The sequence below is a fragment of the Heterodontus francisci genome, chromosome 30 (assembly GCF_036365525.1).
Source record: "Heterodontus francisci isolate sHetFra1 chromosome 30, sHetFra1.hap1, whole genome shotgun sequence".
Taxonomy (NCBI): Eukaryota; Metazoa; Chordata; class Chondrichthyes; order Heterodontiformes; family Heterodontidae; genus Heterodontus; species Heterodontus francisci.
This window is the reverse complement of record NC_090400.1, coordinates 27,669,296-27,685,053: the sequence shown is the minus strand read 5'-3', so window position 1 is coordinate 27,685,053 and position 15,758 is coordinate 27,669,296. Positions and strand designations below refer to the sequence as shown.

At 43.1% G+C, this 15,758-nt stretch overlaps 1 protein-coding gene across 2 annotated transcripts in view; it reads right to left on the bottom strand.

The window, feature by feature from the left end:
* The window catches only part of LOC137346642 (syntaxin-1A-like), a 320,432-nt gene extending 306,291 nt beyond the window's left edge, over window positions 1-14,141 (bottom strand). For both annotated transcript variants that reach the window (XM_068010271.1, XM_068010270.1), the window contains exon 1: window positions 14,015-14,141. In XM_068010271.1, coding sequence (XP_067866372.1) covers window positions 14,015-14,044 — 30 coding nt within the window. In that variant the 5' untranslated portion in view covers window positions 14,045-14,141. The remainder of the gene's footprint in view (window positions 1-14,014) is intronic.
* Between the last annotated feature and the right edge of the window lie 1,617 nt (window positions 14,142-15,758).

Genomic DNA, 15,758 nt, shown 5'->3' with positions numbered 1-15,758 from the left:
CACCAAGATGGCAACAACCTCTTAGGCGAAGCTTTGGGACATTGTGGGTTTTATGTTTTCATAATAAACTAATGTTTGATACCTCATGAGTAATGAGAATCTGGAGCTCAGGCTCACGTTACCACTGGCTGTGTCAGACCCCTGCAATAAACATGCAGCTGTGTGGCCTTGCAACCTTCAGTATTAAAGGCTGTGCAAGACTGTTCACAATCTCAGTGTTCTGTTCAACCCCGAGTTCAATTTCCAACCCCAGAATCCGTTCCTTTACAAAGCGTGCCAAATTCCAGCTCTAACATCGGCTCAATCTTGCCTTTGTCACCTCAAGATTCAACGGGGTAATTTTAAGCCCCCAGAGAAGGGGGAAGATTAAAAATTCAAAAATTGGTAACCCAACCTCAACCCGCCTATGTGCCCACTTCTGGTTTTTACAGAGGCAGGTGTGACTAACCTGCTCTCCAAAGGTGGGTCCATCATTAAATTATTTTAATAGGGCTGCATGCCACAAATTTAGCCAGAGGTTTACTTTAAATGCCTGCAGGTTGGACAACCTGGCAGCTGAAGGGAGGCAAGAAGGGCTGTGATCCATCAGATAAGTGTCTTTACAGCACTGCTTGTTGGCCAGGAATAGCAGCAGTGCTTCCCTCCACCCCTGGCCTCTCAGGTTTACCTGCTTCCTTCCTTATAATTAGATTCCCCCACACCCCCTCCCTCCCCCAAAACAATATAATCATGGCCCCCTCCCCAATGTCCTCCCCGCACCTCTGATCTACTCACGGCCTGCCTGATCTAAATCATGGCCCCACCGCCTGATGCTATGGCCTTCCAATCCAACAGCCAACCAGCCTCTAAATCTAGCTGGCTGCCTTTTCAGATCAGCAGGCATTAGATTGGCAGGACTGCCAGGATCCCGGCTGCTAAAGCTTTCCCACTCCCCCCACCCTGTTCCCTCCCCATAAATATCAGGCCCAATTACTGCAAAACCTTTTTGGCCAGCCCGTTATCCTCCACCCTCTGTCAGTTTTGGCTCAGCCAAAACTCTGCTGCCCGTCTCCTATCCCACACCAAATTCCATTCTCCCTTCATACCTATTCCCACTGACTTACATTGACTCCCAGTGCTCAAACACCTTAAATGTAAAGTTCTCATCTTTGTGTTTAATTGCTTCCATGGCCTCACCCAACTTTATTCCTGTAATCTCCTCCAGACTTACATCAATCTTCCCCATATACCATTCGTACAACTCCAGCCTCTTATAATCATCTCGACAGTTCCCCCACCATTCAGTCATCTAGGCCCTATTCCTCTGGAATTACCTCCCTAAGTCTCTCTCTCTTTCTCTCTGCCTACCTAAAAACCATCTGTTTGACTAAGACTTTGATCACTCTTCTAATCTTTGGCCATTTTTCCTCACACTGCTGTTAAGTGCCTCAGGACAATTTTCTATGTTAAAGGTGTTATATAAAGGCAAATCTAGATAGTAAAACACTAATTAAGCAACAGGAGGCCTTCAAAGAGGAGTTATTGTAGTTCGGGTACAGACTAGACATATTCCCATGAGGGGGAAAGGAAGGGCATTCAAAGCTAGAGCTCCCTGGATGACTAGCGATGTAGATTTAAAATAAAACAGAAGAAAGCAGCCTTATGATAAATAATAAGGTTCATAATTCAGTAGAGAACCAAGCTGAATTCAAAATGCACAGGGGAGTAATGAAAAAGGAAATAAGAGGGGAAAAGAGAATGTATGAGAATAGATTTACAGGCAACATAAAAGAGTTCCCAAAAGTCTTTTATAAACATCGTGATAAAAGGGAGTCAAAGGAAGAGTGGGGCCCATTAGAGATCTTCTTTTGGAAGCAGAGGGCATGCTGAGGTAATAAATGAGTACTTTGCATCAGTCTTCACAAAAGAGGATACTGCCAATGTCGTAGTAAAAGGATAGGTAGTATCAAAATTGAATAGGATAAAAATAAAGAGGTACTTAAAAGGTTGGCAGTGCTCAAAGTAGAAAAGTCACACAGTCTGGATGGGATGCATCCTAAGTTGTTGAGGGAAGAGTGGAATTGTAGAGACTTTGGCTCCAATTGTCCAGTTCCCCTTAGATATTGGAGTGGTGGCAGAAGACTGGAGGATTGCAAATACACCAATTCATAAAAGAGGAGGGGTAAACCCGACAACAACAGTCGAGTCAGCCCAACGGCGATGGTAGGGAAACTTTTAAAGCCAATAATTCTGGAAAAATTAAACTGGCACTTGGAAAAATATTGGTCAATAAATGAAAACTAGCATGGATTTGTTAAAGGCAAATCTTGTTTGACTAACTTGGTTGAGCTCTTTGAAGAAGGAACAGAGAGGGTTGATGAGGTAAGTGTGGTTGATTTTGTGTATATGGAATTTCAAAAAAGAATTTGATAAGTACCACATAATAAACTTAGCAGTAAAATTGAAGACCATGGGATTAAAGGGGGCAGTGGCTGTGTGGACTAAAAGCAGATAGTAGTAGTGAATGGTTATTTTTCAAACGTCAGGGAAGTGTGCAGTGGAGTTCCCCAGAGTTCTCCACTGGATTATACAACTATACGAATTAGGAGCAGAAGTAGGCCATTCGGCCCCTTGAGCCTGCTCCGCCATTCAATAAGATCATGGCTGATCTGATTGTGTCGCTAATTCCACACTCCCATCACCCCCGATAACCTTTGATTCCCTTGCCTAACAAGAATCTAGCTACCTCTGCCTTAAAAATATTCAATGACCCCGCCTCCACCAGCTTCTGAGGCAGAGAGTTCCAAAGTTGCACAACCCTTTGAGAGAAAAAAATTCTCCTCATCTCTGTCCTAAAAGGGCGACTCCTAATTTTAAAACAGTGCCTCCTAGTTCTGGACTCACCCACAAGAGGAAACATCCTTTCCACATCCAACTTGTCAAGACCGTTCAGGATCTTATATACTTCAATCAAGTCTCCCCTCATTCTTCTAAACTCCAGTGAAAACAAGCCCAGTCTGTCCAACCTTTCCTCATAAGACAAATCGCTCTTACCAGGTATCAATCTGGTAAACCTCCTCTGAACTGCCTCCAATGTATTTACATCCTTCCTTACATAAGGAGACCAAAACTGCACACAGTATTCGAGAAGTTGTCTCATCAATGCCCTGTATAACTGAAGCATAACGTCCTTACTTTTATTTTCAAGTCCTTCTGTAATGAAGGATTGTATTCCATTAGCTGTCTTTATTACCTGCTGTACCTGCATACTAACTTTTTGTGACTCATGCACTAGAACACCTAGATCCCTCTGCACCTCGGAATTCTGCAGTCGTTCTCCGTTTAAGTAATACCCTGCTTTTTTATTCCTCCTGCCAAAGTGAATAACTTCACATTTTCCCACATTATACTCCATCTGCCAGATTTCTGCCCACTCCCTCAATCTATCTATATCGGTCTGCAACCTCTACTTCCTCTTCATAACATACTTTCTTTTCTTTCTGTCATCTGCAAATTTAGCTACCATTGCCATTGCTCCCCTCATCTAAGTCATTGATATAAATTATAAAAAGTTGAGGCCCCAGCACAGACCCCTGCAGACTCCACTCGTCACATCCTGACAATCAGAAAAGGACCCATTTATGCATACTCTGTTTTCTGCCAGCCAGCCAATCTTCTATCCATGCTAATTTGTTACCCCCTACACCATGAGCTCCTACTTTGCGCAATAACCTTTTATGTGGCACCTTGTCAAATGCCTTCTGGAAATCCAAATACTGTACGTCAACAGGCTCCCCTTTATCCACAGCGCATGTTATTCCTTCAAAGAATTGGTTAAACATGATTTCCCTTTCACAAAACCATGCTGACTATTCCCGATTACCTCGAGTTTTTCTAAGTGCCCAGCTATAACCTCCTGAATGATTAATTCTAACGCCTTCCACACAACAGACGTCAAGCTAACTGGCCTATAGTTACTTGTTTTCTGATTTGGGCAGACAGGGCATAATTTCAAAGTTTGCAGATGATATGAAATTTGAAAAGGTAATAAACAGTACAGAGAACAGTAACAGGTTTCAGAAGGACATAGACAGGCTGGTGAAATAGGCACAAACAAAGCATAAGAAATTTAATGCCGAGAAGTGTGAAGTAAGTCATTTTGGTAGGAAGAATGAGAAGAAGCAATATAAACTAAATGGTACAATTTAAAAAAGAGTGCAGGAACAGAGATACCTGGGGGTGTATATACACAAGTCTTTGAAGGTGGCAGGCCAAGTTGAGAAGGCTGTTAAAAAAGCATACAGGATTCTTGGCTTTATAAATAGAGGCATAGAGTACAAATGAAAGGAAGTTATGCTAAACCTTTACAAAACACTGGTTAGGACCCAGCTGCAATATTGTGGCCAATTCTGAGCACCATACTTTAGAGAAGATGTCAAGGCTTTAGAAAGGATGCAGAAGAGATTTATTAGAATGGTAGCAATGATGAAAGATTTCAGTCAGCTGGAGACACCAGAGAAGCTGGGTTTCTTTTGCTTAGAGAAGAGAACTTTAAGGGGATATTTGATAAAGATGTTCAAAGTCATGAAGGGTTTTGATAAAGTAAATAAGGAGAAACCTTTTCCAGTGGCAGAAGAATCAGTAACCAGAGATCACAGAATTAATGTAATAAGGTGATTCGTAAAAGAACTGGACACAGCATGAGGGGAAAAAAATTACACAGCAAGTTATGATTACAAATGCACTGTCTGAAAGGGTGATGGTGGTGGAAGCAAATTCAATAATAACCTTTGAAAGAGAATTGGATAAATATTTGAAGGGGAAAATTTTAAGGGCTCTGGGAAAGAGCAGGGTAGTGGGACTATTTGGATAGCTCTTTCAAAGCACTGGCATAGGCATGATGGGCCAAAGGGTCTCCTTTGGTGCTGTATCATTTATAATTCTATGACATATGTTGTTTTAAAGCCAAACTCCATTTTAAGGTTGAGTCCAGATTGAAAGATCAATGTAATCAGCTGTGCATAATGTGGGAGATGAGCAGTTCAGAGGACAAAATTACTTAATATTTGACACCAGCTGGGATTAATTTGACAATCTCATTCAGAGTTGCACAAGGATAGGCTAGAATTACGTCACATTTTTGGGCCGTGTAAAGAGGGGTTTTCTTTATATCCAATCCATTTTTTTTTAGAACACAGAATAGTTTATTTTAAAGACAGCTTTGTATTTAGTCAAAGAGACCAAAGCCCATGTCATCTTCTGATTCTTCAGACTCTTCTTTCTAATCCATGCTGTACCTGACCTGAGATTGTTTGAGGAGACAGTATAGTGGCAGCTTTACTAAGTGTTTAACCAATGCTGTGCTGAGCCCGGGGATGTTTGTTCCAGGGAGGGGGTTGCTGCTTGCTCCTCATCCCTGTGAATCTGTGTAAAATCACACTTGTGATTACAGCTAATAGAAAGCAAGAGGCTTACTGAGTTAAATCAGGATTAAGTGATAAACCCTGATCCAGGATTTTCCCAGTACTGTGCTATGATAGGGGCAATAAAGAGATCCAGAGTCGGGTACAGACAATGCAGACAATGAGCAAGTCTTTAATTGAACTTACTGATCACAGCAACAGTAAGATACTGCATCGCACGAGTTTGTTCCAAAATGCTGCAGCTAATTTGCTAAACTATGCCAGCAGGGTGATGTATTAACGTCAGACTCCCTGAATAGCAGCTCAGTCAGATTACCCTCAGCCAATACACGTCAATTGCTTTTTAGTTTATTAGAACAGCAATTTCCATTTCAATGCCTTATTATAGTGGTTCGCAACCCGAAGTCCATAGAGACTTTCCAGGGGGTCCAGAAAATAACGTGAAATGTGAAGCAGGAGGTTGGTGTGGAGTGCGGCTGCCACATTTGCAGTTCAGAGTGCACTGTCTGTCTCACCTAGGAGCGAGTGTGCAACCCCGCAGTGAGAAGCAGGCGCACCCATTTCACTTGTTTTCTTCAAAGCAATATTAAAACACTCTTTACATGCAGCAATTTCATATTATGAGTACTATATAGTATTATAATTTAAACAGGGGCTTGTGTTTACTAATCCATTTGAAAAGGGGTCCTTAAACCAAAAAAGTCTGAGAACCACTGTCTTATCACAGTGGTGCTCTCCGGCAGCCAAGAGTGCACATAGCCTGGCCCTCCCCAGGGGGTGTGAGAAGGGGATGGTGGGGAACATGCTGATAAATCCTACAGCCTCCAGACAGCCAACATTGGGCACTGGGGGAAAGGGGTGGAGACAAGAAAATAGACAAATTGACAATGGGTGAAAGAGATAAGTCAAGAGGCGAATAGAAGAGACCAGGTCAAGTTGTCATGAGTGAAGCAGACTTGGCTGTGTCGAATGAGAGAATGGGGGTGGGGGAAGGAAATGGGTGGTGGCGTGGAAAGTAATAGAAGGAACTAAACAGAGAACAATGGGTGACATATTGAGCTGAACAGTTAATTTGACTGTATCGAAATTTGGCTCATTACCTTCCTCAACTGCAGGAGCAACAAGAGCTGATGGACTGGCAATCTTCTTTTTCAAAATCATGCCATTGTTCAGTACACTGTTTCTGCAAAGAGTAGTCAGTGTCACCAAAGTAGAGTTCAACATACTTGCAAGTGGTGGAATAGATGCCAGGTTTACCACCACTAGGAGTGGAATCCTGCTGTTGGCCAGGAAGTTGTACATCATTAGCACACCCAACAGAAAGATTTTCTCATTTCCCAGAAAAATCTTGACAATGCCATGCACTCCCCATTGATGCAAGGAAAGGAGGCTTTAGAGCAGTCCTCCATATGAATTGAGCCAGTGTAGGTCGAGAGAGTCAGCAGGGATGAATGCTTTGCACTATTCTCCAGAAGGACAGACAGGGATTCTGTTCCTCATCCTGTGCCAATGTTACTCTAGCAAAAAGGTGTCCATAAAGTTTTCCGTGCTGCCTTTGGAGCTTTGTATGACCTTCTTTTGGAGACTCCACATGGTGGAATGTTTGGGATTAGAAAATTGTATAGGTAATCACAGACAACAACGTTGCATGATCTCCTATTTCAATTAAATGCATTGAACCATGGCCTGGCAGAAAATAATCTCTACTTCTGCTCCCTACCTTCTCAGGACAATTCACTTCTTCAAACTGAGTGCTCATCAATACATTTGCTCCTGGTTATAATCTGATGGAATAAACAACAGTGGATTTCCAAACCCATTGAACTGAATTCAGTTCTTGAAGGGTTAACATCAAGCTACAGGTTTTTGCAATTCAACTAAAAGGTGAATGATGTCCAGTGGCAACCTTGGTGTGGGAGCACTACCTGTTACCAGCAAGTGTCCGTTAATTGTTTAAGAACTGCTGCAGCAGCAGCATGCAGGCAACATCAAAAAATCTAACAGAGTGGAGAAAACAGAATTAATAGCCTTGCAGGGTCAAATATGCTTAGAACCATTACTTTAATTCTTCAATTGGTTAGTGTTTGCCATTATAGCATTTTTAAAAAAAATGCCACTGCTTTCCCCAAGATATGTGGGCAAACTCTGGTGCATTTAAGCTCCACCAGTGGGCTAGCATTCCAATTTTGGATAATGGTACAGTGAAATATTGCACATGACTAAATGTTGTTCATTTGGAAATAATGTATAGCATCTCACTGAAGACACTGAGCAGCAGAAATGTGCAGCAAATCACCTCTGTAGCCATTAAAGGAATGAGGAAAAGGCTTGACTGCGCTGTTCAAAGAGCTGGCCTAATAACTTCTATCGTTGTCATTTATCAAACCTTGATATTATCTGACATCCTTCTTCCAGTCTGTTTCTGATTTCAGCCCATAGCTAATTGGAAATCTAAGTGGAATTATCAGTTAAAGTAAAAACCCAACAAGTACGGAGTTAAATCCCGGAAAATCACGGGGTGCTTTATGTGCTCATCTGCTGTAAGTGAACAGATCATCATTATCTGTGGTAAGTGAAGTTGGCAGGGAGTGGGCACATTCAGTTCCTTTGTCTGGTGGCACATTCTGTAACCAGTGATAAAATTCCATTATCTCCCTTCCCATTCACAGTGGGAGTGTTGCTGAGCTAGAGATTCATGGTACCATTCCATTAGATAGAATTTTGTTAACAAGAATCACTAAATAAAGGAGAGAGTGTGTGCCCTCTGTAGTGTGTGCCCACAAAAAGGTAAAAGGGAATGAGATTCAGGAGTTGCATCAGTAGTAAAGTGCTAGAATCCATTAGTAAGGGCATGGTAACAGGGCACTTGGAAAATCATAATATGATTAGGCAGATTCAACACAGATTTAAGAAAGGGAAATCATGTTTCACAAATCTACTGACAGATTTTTGAGGATGTAATTAGTAGGGTAGTTAAGGGGGAACCATAAGGGGGATGCAGTGTATTTGTATTTTCAAAACGTATTCAATAAGTTGCCACAGCAACAGATTATTACACAAAATGGAGCTCATGGAATTGGGGCTAATACATTACCATGGATTGAGGATTGGTTAATGGACAGAAAACAGAGAGTAGAAATAAATTGGTCATTTTTGGGTTGGCAGGTTGTAACTGGTGGGCTGTCGCAAGGATTAGTGGTTGGACCTCAGCTATTTACAATCTATATCAATTATTTAAATTAGGGGACCAAGTGTAAAGTATCCACGTTTGCTGACGATACAAAGCTATGTGAGGAGGACAGAAAGAGGCTGCAAAGGAATATAGACAGGTTAAGTGAATGGGCAAGAACATGGCAGATGGAACATAATATGGGGAAGCGTGAAGTTATTCACTTTGAAAGGAAAAATAGAAAAGCAGAATATTTGTAAATGGTGAGAGAATAATGTTGGTATTCAGAGGGATCTGGTTGTCCTTGTCCATGAATCACAGGAAGTTAACATGCAGGTACAGCAAGAAATTAGGAAAGCAAATGGGCTGTTATCCTTTATTACAAAGGGACTGAAGTATAAGAGTGAAGATGTCTTGCTGCAATTGAATAGGGCTTTGCTAAGACCACATCTAGAGTACTGTGTATAGTTTTGGTCTCCTTACATAATGAAGGTTATAGTTGCTTTGGAAAGAGTGCAACGCAGGCTCGCTAGACTAATTCCTGGGATGAGGTGATTGTCTTAGGGGGAAGAGATTGAATAGACTAGGCCTCTATTTCCAAAAATTTAGACAGATGGGAGGTGATCTGATTGAAACATATAAAATTCTTAAAGGGCTTGATAGAGTAGGTGCTGAGAGGATGTTTCCCTTGGCTGGGGAATCTAGAACTAGAGGCCACGGTCTCAGAATAAGCAGTCTGCCATTTAGGACTGAGATGAGGAGAAGTTTCTTCACTCAAAGGGTTGTGAATGTTTGAAATTCTCTACCCCAGAGAGCTGTGGATGTTCAGTCATTAAGTATATTCAAGACAGGGATAGATGGATTTTTGAGTACGAAGGGAATTAAGGAATATGGGGATAATGCAGGAAGGCAGAGTTGAGGTAGATGATCAACCATATTATCGAATGGAGGAGTAGGCTAGAAGGGCTGAATGGCCTACTCTGGCTCCTATTTCTTGTGTTCTTTTCTTCCAAGTTGGCTAAGACACTATACACAGGTTCACATCATTGTCTGGGTGTTACATATCAGAATAGCCCAAAACATCTCAAGTTACTGCTTGATCTTTATTTTAATCAGCAGTTGTGCTCTCTGGAAAATGACTCCAGATTTTAACAGTCAAATTCTAGTTTTTCCATCACCATCACTCTGCTCACTCTTAAAACACAATTCTCATGATGAAAACACATTTAGAAAGCTAAACAATAAACCACATTACATAAACTACCCAATAGTAACTGCAACACCTGCTTCACACATCACAAGGTGCTGGCAGCATCCCAACCAGCAGCATTACTGTCTTGACTGTAGAACCAATTACTTCATGTTTGTTTTTTGCTGCCAATGGTTTTTAAATGATTGTTGACATTTTTCCCACTGTGTAAAGGGAACTCAGTCCTGATGTAATACATTTAAGTTCTTTTGTCACTGGTGTTACAAAATGAATGTTTCATTTTAATAATCTGACCCTTTGGTTGTTCAGAGGTTTTACAAAGGATAGTACTAGCAAGGCAGTAATGGTGGCCCCTCCCCTAAATTGCCCTAAGGGCATTAAGAGCCAATTCTGCAGTGTGTGCTTGGATTTACATGCAGGCTAAACCTGGTAGAGACAGCTGGTTTCCTTCTCAGAAGGACATTGGTGACCCAGTTGTTTTCATGGTTATTTTCTGGTGTTAGCACACAAATTACCATTCAGTTTTAAGCTTGCCGTGGTGGGGTTTGATCCTATAACCTATGGGTTGCTGCTCCAGTATTATAGCACTAGGCTACTGTAACTGTGTAGGTCAGTCGGTACTGGCATTGTTTTCGTTAGATCATGCTTGGTGCTGGACATTAACTGTACTGCATTTGCAGGTTAGGGTTCTGGTTGCCATGGACGAGGAAAGATCAGCAGCTGCCCCTGGATCCAACTTTGACCCACTTCTGTGACCAGTTTGGCTGAATTTATAAAGTCTACCTGCAGCAGAGTCCGCCAGTTCTAAAAAAGGCCACACCATCTCCTCTGGCAATAAACTGCTAAGATTGCGACTTGAGATTAACATCAGAGGTGGGGGATATATAGTAAGGGATATACACTAGGTGGAGAAAATATACTAGTTGGTTTTGTACAGGGAGGGGAATACATTACCACCAGGTTGGGGTATACACTGGGAAAGATGGTAGTTACCAAGAACAATAAATTAGTGATGTTCTATACCAGCAAGGGTGAGACATTATCTGGGAGGAATATATGCATAAGGTAGTGTTCTATACCATAGGGTTTTACACCAGGCTGGGGAAAATAATATACACCTGTTCCTAATGTTTCTACAAGAGGTTCAATGCTCAGAACAAACTACCTCTTTGACTGGGTCCACCACAAGAGATATGTTTGTTCTCACAAAGGAGCAACACAAGTGGCGGCTTAGGATCAGCAGTGAAGATTGTGAATAATGTGTTACATTTGGTCAATGACCAGGACAGTGCACCATCCACACTGCATTACCAGGAGCAGTGAAGGTCATCACTAGCTCCAAATTGTTATAATACAAGGAATGTTGATGACCCTGAACCACAGGAATCAGTCACTACGCCATTCTAATCTGCATTCAGTCAGCAAATGAACACTGTTTTGTCACTCAGCCACCCATATTCACTTCAGCAGATGTAGCTACAGTTTTACCAGACTGCTGGTTTCTTTAAGGCACACTAACTGTACACTAGTAACCAGTTATGTTCCCAGCAATAACTTTAGGGTATCCCAAATAGGAAGGTATAGTATTTCAACAACATACAAAATGTGCACGGCCATGACCAGAAAATGAAGCACATTGTTGGATGTGGATTACACATTCTGGGGATTATACTTTATTGCATCAGAATGAAAACATCGAACAGCACACCGCTCTTTCAGAGAGGGAAGGCTGGAGAGCTGATTCTTCAAAGATGTTGTTAACCAAGGCTGATGACACCATCAAAGAACCAAGTACCCCAGCAAAGATCAGATGCAACAATGCATACGGATAAACACGACCCTCACTACCGAGTGAGAATTTGGGTTGCAAAATCAACAATTTACATGTTTGCAAAAGACAAATACTGCAGATGCTGGAAATCTGAAATAAAAACATAAAATATGGAAACACTCAGCAAGTCAAGCAGAATTTGTGTAGTGTGAAGCAGTGTTAATGTTTCATGTGCATGACCTTTCATCAGAACTGTTCTAATGAAAGGTCATCAACCTGAAACATTAACTCTTTCTCTCTTCTCAGATGCTTGACCTGTCGTATGTTTTCAATTTACATATTTCTATTTGTTAATGGGGCCATAATATATATCCTAACACAGAGGGCAAAATTGAACAGTATGCTGCACTTTATTGCCATGGGCATGGAAGAATTAGAGGTCAACAGGAGCCATTAGCAGATGAATCACTGCTGCAAGGGAGACAGGTACAGACCGACTCTTTGCCCACAACATATCTGCTCTGTAATCGTCCAATATAATTTTCCACTGGACAGATTTACAATCAGGGACCTGCTGATTCCTTTACCTCTTTAGTTTTGATTTGATCTACTTCTGACAGTTCCATCTTTTCAAAATAAAAGAAGACAGACTAGACAATATATTCCACGTGACAATTTTATTTGGTGAGAATCCACAGTGTGGTAGGTCTTGTGGGGCACGAAATTTCAACCTTTCCTGCTGTGTTTATCCGCATGTCCTACTCAGAAGTGCTCCCCTCAGAGAGTTAATTGTAGTGGGTGGCAACTGCTGAGCCCAACCAGCACTAATGAGTGATACAGATGCCAACTGCATCCACAACTAACTCTCATGCACCTCAAACAGCACCAGGAATGCCCGAATGCTATAGCTCTGTGCATTCTGAAGAGTTCCTGAAGCCACCTGTGCAGGACACTGTGGTGGCCCAGAACTAATAATGACATTACTGTCACATGACTGCTCATATGCTTTTCCATACCTGCCACAACAGGAGACCATCTCCTTCTGATACCCACTGACCCATTTGAGCGGAGAACACTGCGCCTCTCCATAAGATTCCATAAGCTCCTCTATTACTACTCTGGTGGCTCCTGATTGACATCAACTCCATCCAAACTTGCTAAAGCCCCTTCCCTCAGCAGCACCAGGCTGGTGTGTGATTTAGTTCAGGTTTTATTTGAAACCATACAGGCCACACAGTAAATGGTTGTTCCAGGTCAGAGGGCCGGTCTAATGCTCATTCTGTTCCATGTAAGTGAAGCTGATTCTTTTTTTTCCGATCGCCACCTCCATTTCTTCCACCAGCCATTGTATGAGCGTCTTCAAATATCTCACCATCAATCCCCCTCCCTCCACCCCCCCCCCCCCCCCCCATCCCATCTAGACACTCACAAACACCCCACCCATCCACATCATGGAAAGCAGCATGAGCAAGGTAGGGAAAAGGTATTGACGAAACAAACAGCAGGGAGGGCTACAAACAGGAGAATGAAAAAGGGGGAGATGGAAGTGACAAAAAAGCGAGAGAAACAGATGTAAAAAGAGAGATATAACAAAAGAAAGGCACCTTGGACACCACAAGACCTGTTTCCGCGACTGGCTTTCCGAAAAACTTACAACAAATGGGAATTAACAGGTCACAGAGGGTGATTGACAGTAAAGGTAAGATGACCAGGTGAAAGATGCGTGGGGCGTGTGTGTGTCGCGGAGATAGGCTGCGATCACCTGAACGAGAATCATGTCTTGAATTAGCTGCTCCAAACCCCTGGGGCCAGCCCGTTGCAAGGTGGAGGGGCCGTTTTCGCTGCCAGCATTTGGGCTCGCACCGAGCACTGAGCTCGAAGAAAATCTGATTGAACTATAGCAGCAGCGAGGGGCAGGAGTAGAGAGAGAGAGAGGCTGCTCAGTATTCATCCGATGACTCGGTTAAGGAGAAAGAAGGATCAATCAAACCTGCACATCCTTTACCTGCAGACCTGCCGTCATTCCCAGGGACTCGGACCCCTCCCCAGTCCAGCACACAGGGAACCCCCCTCCCGTGAGTGAAGCTGCAGGCACCGTTTCCACTCTCGGCTCCATGGCAGACACACTGTTCTCAGGTGAAGCTCGGTTCACTGCTCCCAGGGGCAGCTCAGTCTCAGCCTCTGATCCGCAGGGATGCGGCTGAAGTTAGGAGCTGTCCCGTTCCCCCGTCCCCATCTCTCGGGCTGAGCACAGGCTCAGCACTAACGCCAGTGCCCGCACCGCCAGGCGTGTTTGTGCAACCGCTATCGAGATGCAGAATAACCTGACTGCTTCCCACTGACTGCAGCAGCACATCAAGCCCGGACAACTGCAGCCACGGCACCTCCCCAGCCGACCCCCGGCCATGGGTACGGCGCGGGTACGCACACAACCACCCCCTCCTCACTTTCTGGATACTCACAGCCCGCAACTCCTGGGTGCGATCCTTCATCTCTGCGATGTCCTGGGGGCTCGACTCGGAACGGCTCTGCGCGCACTGTCCAAACACTCAGCAGCGAGAGGATGGCGATGCCGAGCTCTGCGGCTTCTTTCCCCCACTCACCGGGCGAGGGAGGCGGCTCCAAGCACTGCCAGCTGCCGGCAGAGCGCATGTCGGGGCGGGGCTCACTCTGCTTACAGGGGGAGAGAGAAAAAAAAAATGACAGAACATTCCTGACATCAAAAACTGACACAGGAGTCTGCAACTTACAAAGCGAATCATCACACTCAGCAACTGCAAACAGAAATTAACACAGCACATGGTGAAACTAACAGCGAAATTAACACACGATGAAAATAACACAACATATTGTGCAATTAACACAACACAAGATGAAATTAACACGGCACATATGAAATTGACAGTGGGATTAAAATAAAAGATAATGAAATGCTCATTGTGAAATTAACACACTGAAATAAACACCACACACGATAAAGTTAACAGTAAAATTAACATAACGGTGAAATTAACAAAATTAACAGCACACGGTGAAATTAACACTAAAATTAATACAACACATGAAGTAAAGAACATTCTGAGGGGGGAAGTTGAACAGCCAGAGGTCATGGTCCATATTGGTACCAATGACATCGGTAGAAAGAGAGATGAGATCCTACAGGTTGCATTCAGGGAGCTAAGAAAGGAAATAAAAAGTAGTATCTCAAAGGTAGTGAATAGGAGGATAGTGCAGCTGAATGTGTGGATGGAGAGATGGTGTGGGAGGGAAGCTTTCGAATCCTGGGGCATTGGAACTGGTTTTGAGGGAGGTGGGACCTATTCAAACCTCAATAGGAACGGGACCAATATCTTGGGGTGGAAGTTTGCCAGTGCTTGTTGGAAAAAAAAACTTGCATTTATAGAGCACTTTTCACAGACATCTCAAAGTACTTTTGAAGTGTTGTCACTGTTGTAATGTAGGAAACACAGCAGCCAGCATGTGCACAGAGAGCTCCCACAAACAGCAATGTGATAATGACCAGATAATCTGTTTCTGTGATGTTGATTGAGGGATAAGTATTGGCCAGGACACCAGGGATAACTCCGCTGCTCTTCTTCGAAATAGTGTCATGGGATCTTTTTCATCCACCTGAGCAGGCAGATGGACCCTCAGTTTAACGTTCCATCCAAAAGATGGCACCTCTGACAGTGCAGCACTCCCTCAGTACTGCACTGCAGTGCCAGCCTTGATTTTTGGGCTCAAGTCCTGAAGTGGAACTTGAACCCCGACTTGTGTGGGAACCTGAGGGTAGATTCAGGAGGAAGAGAAGAAAAGTTGGAAATGACAGAAAATTGGTAAGCAAAATTGGTCAAGGAAAAATGCTGGAAAATGGACAACAAAGAAGTTGTTCAGTGGGATATATTTCAATGCTAGGATTCTAGTGAATACGTCAGATGAATTGAGGAAACAGACACTTGGAAGTGTGATGGCATGGCTATCACTGAAATGTGGCTTAAAGAAGGGCAGGAATGCCAGATCAACATTCTTGTTTTCAGACAGGATAGAGAGGGGGATAAAGAAGGAGTGGCAGTCACAATATTGGCAGAGGAAACAATCACAGCTGTGAGGAGGGATGGAATGCTAAAAGGAGCATCAAATGAAGCTATATGGGTTGAACTGAGGGGCAAAAAGGGGCAATCACACTGCTGGGAGTATACAATAGAC